Raw genomic sequence first — 10987 nt, 5'->3', positions numbered from 1 at the left:
GGTTCCAGTTGATCCGATCAACAGAACAGCCTGCTTGTGAAATTAACGTGCAAGTGGCTGAGCACTCCACAGACACGTGTACCTTTAACGTAGTTCTCGGGGATATTCAGCGTGACACAGTGTGACAAGGCTGACCCTTTTGAATTACAGGCACAGCAGAAACAGGAAGTAAGAGAAAGTTGTGGTGGAAGAGTACAGCAGGGTTCGCCACCATCCCCTGCCGGAGCCTTGTGGAGCTTTAGGTGTTTTCGCTCAATAAACACTCACAACGCCCAGACTGGGAATCGAAACCGCGCTCCTATGACCACGAGTCCGCTGCCTCCACTCCAGTGCACTAAGCTGGGTAAAATGAGTTGTACCTGTAATTCAAGAGGCCAGCCTTGTCGCATTCTGTGTCACGCTGAATCTCAGGGAGGCACTCCTCATTTTTGTCGGCTTTGCACACTGGAGCAGCATGAAATAAACTCTTGCTCAAGTACACAACACACCACCAAGTATTGAACTCATGACCCTTTGATTAAGAGCTCGACTACCTTAACCTCTAAGCCATATGCCTTCACTCTGATTGTATTAGTTATCACCTCATGGGTCACACATTTTCCCATTTACTTCTTAATTTCTTTCAACTTAAAACTGGTGTTCCCACCACAAAAGAATCCCTACCTTTTATAACCCCTCCTTCTTCCACTTTTTTTCTTTGACATTTTTAAACCTTTAGCATTTAAACCTACAATATCTGGCCCAAATATTCTCTGTGTTTTATATTCAAACAGGCTAGATCCAGCCTCTTACGCCTACCCTACAATGTCTTTCTAAAAAATTAAACAATCACACCATCAGAATCTCAAAGATATGAGATAATACATGATTAATTCAAAACAATGTAATTAAGCAATCGTTATATTTGACAGGGTAATCTGAATATTAAAGTTTAATTTCTTGTAAAATAAAATTTTAATAATTTATAATGCATTTCTGATTTTTCTTTTCTTTTTTTTATTTGACAGGAAATGTTTCCAGATACTTCTAAACAAGTCACTGGATATTCTTTGAAACAGAAATAAAAAAATAAAAAATACAAAAAAGAAACCAAAATTTAAAAATATAAAACAACTACAAAAAAAATTTGTGAAGAGACTGACTATTTGAGTCAACAATGGCAGATTGTTCTTCAGAAGATGGCATGTCAGAGGAAGCATCCTCAAAATGGCAGCAAAAGCAAGCCCACACCCCAAAGCTAGGAGAGCAGGAATCTGATGATGCCACAGTCAAAGAACAGCCACCGAAATCCTCTTCTTCAGTGTCTTGTGAAAAGTCTGACATTTGCTGCGTTCTGTGCCACCAGACATTCCCATCGACATCTGTGAGCAAGTTCAGGATACACATGCGGCACTGTCACAGCTTGCAGGTTTTGATCCAGTGCCAGGTTTGTCTCCAGACCTTCAGCGAATCCACTCGGCTGAATCACCATTTGTGCAGTAATAATACGACATCTTCCCAAGAGGATGAGGAGGAGGAAGAGGATGACAACAGTGTACAAAGCAGTAACAACAGACATGTTGATGTAACTAAGGTATGAAAGAGGCACAACCTCTCTTATCTTTTCCTAGTCTCCACCTTCTTATCTTGTCCTAGTCTCCACCTTGTCTTCATTACCACCACCACTACCACCACCAAAACTCACATTTTTCTTGTTGATGAATTATGCATTTTGTCATTGCTTAGCTTCAGATCAAAACATGCCATCCAGGGTCACTTAAGAAAAGAAGCCACCTTGCATTCCTGTAGTTTTAAGATTCAGTCCTGCTGCGCAGTACCTAGGACAAGTGGTTTCAATTATAGCACCTGGTTGGCCAATGCCTTGTGGTTGGAAGCACCTGTGCTGGTGCTACATAAAAACACTCAGTACATACAATGCTTTTTATGAGGCAGGGTTGAAAATAGGTTCTGTGGTTGAATTGACATATGTAAATCACTAGTTTATGGGAATATAATGACACACACACACAGACATACATATTCAATGGGTTTCTTTCAGTTTCTGTCTACCAAATCCCCTTATAAGTTTTGGTCAGCACCACACTACCTGTGGAGGTGTGTGCGTGGCTTAGTGGTTAGGGCGTTGGATTCATGATCATAAGGTTGCAGTTCTGATTCCTGGACTGGGCAACTCATTGTGTTCTTGTGTAATACGTTTTAATTTCACGTTGCTCCAGTCCACTCAGCTGGCAAAAATGAGTAATCCTGCAACAGACCGGCATCCCATCCAGGTGTGGGGAACTTATACACCTTGGAAACCAGGGAACCAGCCCTTATCAGTCAGCATGACTCGAGAAGGTAACTAACTTTACACTATAGTCAGACATTTGCCCCAAGGTGCCACACATGCATACATGTGGTTCTGGGTTCAGTAGGACTGAACCTAGAAGCATGTGGTTCAGAAGCAATCTTCTTACCATGCAACTGCACCTGCACTTCAACACAACCACAAATAAGTTACCTTATATGTTTTTATTTTACTTTACATCTTGTTATTTAATCTGATAGACCCTTAAATCTAATATTCTTTTTCTTTCTTTCTTTCTTCACAGTTAAACGAAACCTGTCACCTATGCTCTGAAACATTTTCCACGTTGTACGAAATCAACATCCATCGGTGGTCGACGCCCGGAGGCAAGGTCTATCGTTGCTTGACTTGTTCCAAGATGATTGGTGGTTTGGCGAATCTATCTGAACACATCGACTCTCATTCACGCAGACGCAGCCTTCGACACAAACGACAGCAAAACACAGAAAAGAAGAGAAAAATCAAGAAGGTCTTCCGTTGTGACTTCTGTACAAACACTTTCTCAAATTTGTCCCTAACTATGGAACACCGCCTGAATATGCACACAAACGGCATTAGCAGTTTAACTTGCAACTGTTGTGGGCATGTCTTTCCCGATAGCACTTTCCTTGGCAGTCATCTCGCACAGCCACATTGCACTTCTGATTCGGAGCAAACTGATACAGCCTCAACATGTATGGAAGAAGATGAGTGTAATAAATCCAACAAAGATAATCCTATGCCAAAGCCGTTTGATGCTGCATCACCATTAAATACAATGAGTAGTACTGATGTATCATCTGAACTGAAAAATCCTGTCGCAGCAGAAAAAGAGAAAGGTGCCTCTTTCTCTGTCGATAGTCAGCTGTCGGAAGGCATGTATCAATGTGAGGCATGTCGCTTTACTTTCAACCTGGGCCAGTGCCATGTGACAGAGTCAGCTCAAGTGATCTGTCCAAGTTGTGACTGTATTTTGGAGACTGTTGCTTCTGAACTGGGAGCGAACAGACTGGACTCTGGAATGGATAAAGCTGGCACAAAAGACTCATTTAGACCAATGTTGGACAGTTTGGTGCTGTCCCATCAAATACCCGATGTTGGTGTTCAAGAGGAAGGTTATGGTGTCGTAAAACAGCACCAGGAATGCCTCGGTCAAAGTGTTGAGATTAGTGATGTGGATTCGGAAAATGAGGACGTTACCGTTCTTCGGTGTGAAGGGCTTAATGCCAACAACAGGATGTGTGTTACTAGTTATAAGCATAAGGATGTTGACGAAGAGGAGGGAGATGATGAGGATGACGGTGACGATGAGGACGGTGGCGGTAGGGATGATGGTGGTAGTGGTGATGACGACGACGATGATGATTGTGCTGTTGTCAAGGTAACTATCCCAAACCTGAAGAAATGCAATGATGACAAACCCACCATGAGTGCTGCGATAATTAACATCGATGTGGTGTCTGATGAGGAAAACACAAACGTAACCATTGTCGATGCCAAACAGACCGAAGGCGCATCCAAGAAAACCGGACGGGTTGGTTTTAAGACGAAAACAAAGACCAGTGGGATAACAAAGTCGACTCTGAAAAAGACAATTGGTGCCAAACTGGCAAAGAAATTGAAAATTCCAAGTAAAATGGATCCAGCTATCAAAGAAGATGGTCAGTCGACGGAGAAGAAGATCTTCCAATGTGATGTATGCCACTTGACCTTTGGGTCTGTAACCTGGATTATGCGACATCGTAAAAACCATGCTGAAGTGTCTTTCACATGCCAAAACTGCAAACATGATTTCTCTCGGTCTTGCGAACTTGGTCATCATTTATCTAAGTGCCATTCCAGTAAACCTGCTGCGGTGGTAGTAGTAGCAGATAAAGTACCAAAGAAAGTACCGAAACCTGAGGGAAGTAGTAAAGGTCAAGGGAAAATCTACACTTGTGATTTCTGCTTTCTCTCTTTTGCTTCGGTGTCGTGGGTTATGCGTCATCGCCGAGAACACTCCAGAAATATTTCAAGTTACGAGTGTCAAGTTTGCAGTAAAGTATATGAAAAATCTTCAGAATTTGGCCGACATTTATCGGCCTGTGCCATTTTGAAGTCCAAACAGCTGAAATCTGCTGAAACGAAGCCGGATGTAAGTCTACCTAAGAAAGAAAGTCCAAAGAAAAAGCTTTCAATTGAAGAAACTCCATGCACACAAGATTCCTCTGTGAGTGACACCACTGCAAAGAAAAGCTCCAGTGAGCACGAAAGAAAGTTCAAATGTGATCATTGCTGGCAGATGTTTGCATCAGCACGGTGGGTGATACGCCATCGCAAAATTCATTCTTCCGATCCTGTCTGCCAGTTTTGTTTGAAATCCTTCGAAAAATCTGTCGAGCTTGGTAAACATCTAGGAACCGATTGTACAAGCAAGGGAAAACCCGATAATGTTCCAGATACTACAACTAGTGCGTGCGAAAGTGATAACGCCCCAGACGATGTCACCATATGTGAAAACGATAACACTCCGGATACAACCCTGTGTGATAGCGATAACAGTGCTGATGATGTAACTTTGTATGAGAAGGATAACACATCAGATATTGCAATTGTGTGTGAGAGTGATAATGTTCCAGACGATGTGATTTTATGTGAAAATGATGATGATAATAATAATAATAATAATAATAATGACAATACTCCAGATGTGGAAACATTATGTAATTTGACAGAATCCATTGCCGATTCTGATGAAAGCAGTGCAACTATTAAAACAGATGTGACAAATGTGACCACTACCCCTACCAACACCAATACCTATATCACAGCAGCAGCAGCAACAACAACAACAACAACAGCAGCAACTAATGATAATCAAACAGTAACAACAGGTGAAAACAAGCAGGTATGGGAAAGCAATTTTCACTGTGACTACTGCCCCCAAAGCTTTGCAAATGCTCGTTGGGTCATACGCCATCGCAAACAGCATTTCACTGAAGAGAACCTTACTTGTCAGCGCTGCCATGGACAGTTTTCACGGTCTGCTGACCTCGGTAAGCATCTAGCCGTTTGTCCTCAGATCAGTTCTACGCAGATGTTCGCAGAATCGGCCGCGGCAGCAGCAGCAGCGTCTTACGGCCATAAGCCAAACTCCCCCGAGGCGTTTATTCGAGACGATGAAAACACATCGGTTTTCTCTTGTGACCTTTGCGGTCAAACTTACGCCAGTGCCCGATGGGTTATGCGGCACCGACGGAGCCACTCCAATGGCGATTCTTACATTTGCCAAAACTGTCACCAAGTCTTCGCAAGATCAGTCGAGATTAGTAAACACCTTGGCTCATGCCACCTTCCGACAGAACCCCATTCTTTGATGAAGAATACGTCATCATCGATGGCAATGAAGAATTTTGAAAAGAACAGTACCTTAAACCAAATTCCAAATGTGACCTCAACCGTAACAACTTCAGCTCCAATTGTTACCGATACCGATCCTACGTTATGGCAAAAATCAGTCATAGTTTTAGGGAACTCCATTCACACAAACACTGAAGTGCCTCAGAGTGAAGTTATTTACGAAAATCAACAACAGAAAGGAAAGAAGTCTTTCATTGGTGCAAAAACAGAGAATTCTTTGAATCTGGTCAAACGCAGTGAAAGCCATCTCCAAGACGATGTCAAAATCTTCCACAATCAAAATACAGACAACAGCAGTTTCCTCAGTGTTGCCAGCAGCAACAGCAGCAGCAGTCACATTGGGAGTACATCTGAAACAGCAGCGGCGTACACAACCATTTCTAGTACTAGCGTCCTCCCTGTCTCTTCCCCTGCTGGCTTCAACAAGGAAGTAGCAGGGACCGTCAACAAGGATACCAGAACTGATCACAATATGTCAAACGACAAACCCCATCGTCAAGCTTGTTCTCCACTTCCTTCTCTTTCTCGTTCTCCTCCTCCTCCCTCCCTTCCTCCACCAGTTCCACCTCCACCTCCATGTATACCTCCGCCTTCCTTTCCATCATCTTCTTTATCTTCTCCTACTACTACTACTACTGCCCCTCCCCTTGTATCACAGCAACTAACTGCTCGTGTGCTGCAGTGTGACTTCTGTCCCGAAACATTTCTGCTCCCGTCAATCTTGCTGCAGCATCGGAAGTCGCATCCGGACGGGTCCCTGCCTTATCAGTGTCCCGACTGCGCAACCATTTTAGAAAACCAATATGAATTGGCCGATCATTTGCAGGACTGTCCTCAGAAATCTTCTCAACCTTACGACTATTCACTTTCAGGAAATGCTGTCGAAGACCCACATTTGCTGAAGAAAGAGAAAGGAACGGCTAAATTTTCAGAGTGCCTGAAAGAAACTAGTCCAAAAGAAAAGAAAGAGTCTTGGAATGCAAAACCATCAATAACCATTAACAATAATACTTTGATTAAACCTTCATCATCACCCGCTAAAATATCTCTTAATACTATGGCTTCCAAGGATTGTTACAAGTGTGACTATTGCTCTGAAGTTTTTCCAAATGCCAGTTCGTTGCTTAGACATCGGTGTCGGCACACAATGTCGATGAGCTGCCGTAGATGTGGTAAGTTGTTTATTAATTTAAACAATTTGGCAATGCATTTCTCGTATCCTTGTAGCCCGACGAAAAAACATAGTGCTACTGCCTCATTTGAAACGAAACAATATCGTTGCGATTTCTGCCAGAAGGAATACGGTGGGAGTAATTGGATAATGCGTCATCGTAGGTTCCATACTTCGGAGAAGAAATACCTGTGCAGGATATGTGGATATGTAGCAAGCAACCCTGGAAACATGGCTAAACATCTCAGCCACTGTCCATGGGTTAATTGCAAGACTAGCAACAACACCAAACATTTGTACCCTTTGCCCAGTCACAGAGAACTACTACCGAAGCCACAGCAGTTCAAACAGGAACCCAACATATTTAAAAATCCTTTAGATCTATTTCGCTGCAATTTTTGCAATGAAGCATTTGCAACGGAATCTCAAATGATACAACACCAGTACGTGCATATGGAGATTAATTCCTCGAGCTCCATGCAATTTAATGTATCGATGAAACCACTCAACTTGTCTGTTAAGAAGCCAAGTAGCAGCATCTCCAGTAGTGCAAATGCCGAGATGAGAGCAAAAGAAGATGCTGAAGAAGAACCACTGAGCAAATCTTCTGCCGACACTCCGAAAGACACATCTGCAGATGATGGCAGCTCCGTTAACAATATTAACGAACCTAGGAAACCTGTGGCTTCTTCTGTAATGAAACAGTGGAACCAGCCAGTAAATACTAAGATATTTCACTGTGATTTTTGTGGACAAGCATTTGCTAGTAACAACTGGGTCATGCGACATCGGCGGTTGCACACCAAAGAGTCGCGTTACACTTGTCGCAACTGCGGAGATTCTTTTGATATCTCACATGAAATGGCCGTTCATTTGATCGTATGTAAACATTCTTCGACGAAAGGAAACTCGGAGTTGCCAAACCGTTCTAATTCAAACCAGGAAAATTCCAATCAGAGCTCCAACCAACACCAGAACAAAGAAATGGGATTTCTTATTAACAACAAAATGACTGACTCCTCGACGATAGAAAATCACCAGGAAAATAAAGTTATTTACACGTGTGATTTCTGCGGCAAAGACTTCGGCAGCAGTAACTGGATTATCCGTCACCGGAAGCTGCACACGCAAGAGACAATATTTGAATGCCGTGTCTGTGGGGAAGGCTTTGTACACTCTCACCAAATTGCATCACACTTAATGAGTTGCAGACGCCCAACAAAGAAAGATTATAAACTAGCGAAAAGAGCACTGATGAATTCTGAAGCTTTGGCATCTTCTAAGCTGCATTCCACTGGACGGTCGGCCGATTGTAAACGTTTTCTAAATACATTTCCACTTTGTGATTATTGTGGTTTACATTTTCCCGGTAGGCAACTCACTGTTGTGGAGGAGGGTAAGAAAAAGTGTCGTTTGTGCACTCAACAAATACATCGTCCTTGGAAGATAAACCAACAGAAAGACAGCGTTCCTAACAGCTGTAATAAAGAGACTGGACACTCTCTGAGTGAAGAATCAAAACAAAATTTTAAATTACATAAGTATGATAACGTGGCTGCTAAAGACCAACCTCACCTTTTGCCTTCTTTAAATCAACTAAATAACACATCAGAAACTGAAACTAACAGGCTTCCGTCCAGTAGAATGCCAAGTAGCAGCAGCAGCAAGTCTTCTGATTTTAGTTCCTTCTCGTCAATGCAATTGGCCAATGAAAAGCGGAAGAGTTCATTGGACTATCAAAGTTATTTTAACCAATCAAATGAAGAGGTGTTGCTTACACAGCCTAACAAAAAATGTAAGTTGACAGTAGGAGAAAGTTCCGGAAATTTGTTGACTTCCTCAGATTCTGGAAATCAACAGAATATTTACAATGAAAATAAACATCAATTAAAAGCCAATTTGTCATCTACTGAAGAATATAATAATGCACCATTATTACCAAAGACTCCTCTTCAGGCAGAAACTTCTCTTTCTGATTGTCCCTCAATAAAGAATAATACAGATTATCTTGAGAAATGTAAGAATGACTCACCTCTCCAAACAAACTGTGGACATTCAGAACGGGAAGAAATTACGTTTTGTAATGTAGGTCCTTCTCAAAGTGTAGAAAATGCTTTAAAAAGTGACGAGAAAGGCATCGATGCCCACAGCTCTGATGACAGTGAATATGGTAGTTCACTGGAGAAATTTGCAGAAAGCCTCAATTTGATCTGCAAGAAGACGAAATTTCGGTGTGACTTTTGTGAAGAAGCATTTGCCGTTGCAGGTAATCTCATAAAACACAGAGTAAAGCACATTAGCGACACGAGTCTTTGGTGCCGAAACTGCAGGCGAATTTTGCCAACCTCACAGGATCTTGCCCAACATCTCAGCTGGTGCCGTTTGCAAACGAAAGACAGTAGTTCTGAAGGATCTCTGAGACAGCATAATTCTGATAAGATGTATAAGTGTGACTTCTGCAGCCAAAGGTTTGGCCATAGCTTACGAGTCATGAAACATCGCAAAGATCATGTACAAGAGGAAGGAATATTTAGGTGCCGCCGATGCGATACCGTTTTTTACCGGTCTGGTGTGTTTGCTGACCATTTGGCTTCTTGTTGCCTGAGTCGGCGTACGGGTTATGATTCTCCAAGAGCCAATGGTAAAACGGTAACGTCACCTCCAATGATAATCAGAAATGGCACAGCACATTCCTGGCGTCGGTTTGTCTTTGCAGACCGACAGAAACTTCAAAGGCTTTTTCACTGTGATTTCTGCCGAAAGACATTTGCAGGTAGCAATTGGATTATGCGTCACCGAAGAGGCCATACTAACGAGATGCCATATAAATGCCGTTTGTGTTCAGCTGTTTTCATCCAGCCAGGTTGTATGGCCGAACACTTGCTCACATGTGTCGCAAGTGCTGGTGCCTCAGTCTCTGGACTGAGTAGTGGAGAAGACAACACCAGTGGAAAGAGTTCAAGCGATTCTAGTTCGAAATTTGTTTCTCCGAACAAAGGCCAAACAAAAGGTTTATTCAGATGTGATTTTTGTGGCAGGAAATTTCCTTCCATCAAGGAAGGGCTGCTACACCGTCAGTGCCACAATGAGTCTTTTACGGCAACCTTACACTGCAGATGTTGTAGAAAAGTTTGCGAATCTCTGAATGACTTAGGAATCCATTTAACTCACTGTTCTCTACTTAAAGACAAACCGAATATGCTCCTCCACGAGTCCCTTCCTGCTAACAAAACGCCAAAGTTAAAAATACCAAACGTCTTGCAAAGGCAACAGCAGAGGGTTGGAGATCCTGTCAGCAAACGTTGTGCCGTGTTTGCCTGTGACATTTGTGGCAAGCCGTTTCTTGGTGTACCTTTGTTGTTGGAGCACCGCAAAAGCCATGCAAAAGAAATTGACATCCACAAATGTTACAACTGCAGAGAAAAACTCGAATGCCCAATGTCCGAACACCTACTTGTATGCAATTCGTCACGGACTTACAGAAACAGAGATACCAATAACAACAAACATTCCAAGAAGAAATCACCAGCGAAACACAACCATTTGAAAAAGTACACGGAACAACAGCACTCGACTGTCCGACCGAGTAGTAGTAGTAGTAGTAGTAATAGCAAAGTGGATATGGTCTCAGAAAGCCAAGACCAACTGTCTGGAGCCGAGGACAATTCTTCAGAGACAGATGACGGCTCCAACACCAAGTTCACGTTTGAATGCTGTGGCCTTACATTTCAGACAGTAGATGACTTCACCAATCATATTAAATGCCATTCAAGATGGCCTCGTTTCTAATTTCCACTGCATCGCATATGTGTGAGCGTGTATGTATGTATGTGTGTGTGTGTGTGAGGATATATATATATATATATATATATATATATATATGTATCTATATATATTAAAAAAATGGAAGCTAAAACAAAAATAATGTTGTAATTGGGATGCAAAACTAGAAATACCTCAAAGTAAAGTACATTTGCTTGATATCATTATTATTTTTCTTTTATTATTATTATTATTACTACTATTATTATTATTATTGTTATTATTATTAAGGCGGTGAGCTAGCAGAATCATTAGCATGCTGGGTGAAA

The 10987-nt window shown here is 42.1% G+C and overlaps 1 protein-coding gene across 1 annotated transcript; it reads left to right on the top strand.

The window, feature by feature from the left end:
- The first annotated feature begins 1006 nt into the window (after positions 1-1006).
- LOC106875039 (uncharacterized) lies at positions 1007-10981 on the top strand. Its single transcript, XM_014922995.2, has 2 exons — positions 1007-1573; positions 2592-10981. The coding sequence occupies exons 1-2, from the start codon at positions 1157-1159 to the stop codon at positions 10683-10685; spliced, it is 8511 nt and encodes a 2836-aa protein (XP_014778481.1). The 5' UTR covers positions 1007-1156; the 3' UTR covers positions 10686-10981.
- Positions 10982-10987: the final 6 nt, after the last annotated feature.

Source organism: Octopus bimaculoides, chromosome 14, assembly GCF_001194135.2.
Source record: "Octopus bimaculoides isolate UCB-OBI-ISO-001 chromosome 14, ASM119413v2, whole genome shotgun sequence".
Classification (NCBI taxonomy): domain Eukaryota; kingdom Metazoa; phylum Mollusca; class Cephalopoda; order Octopoda; family Octopodidae; genus Octopus; species Octopus bimaculoides.
Note: the sequence above shows the minus strand (reverse complement) of the source record. Positions and strands in the feature narration are given on the sequence as shown.

Excerpts from the sequence above, each read along its gene's own strand:
- LOC106875039 (XM_014922995.2), top strand. The coding sequence starts at position 1,157 with ATGGCAGATTGTTCTTCAGAAGATGGCATGTCAGAGGAAGCATCCTCA. Across the intron at positions 1,574-2,591 it reads GACATGTTGATGTAACTAAG|TTAAACGAAACCTGTCACCT; the intron begins GTATGAAAGAGG and ends CTTTCTTCACAG.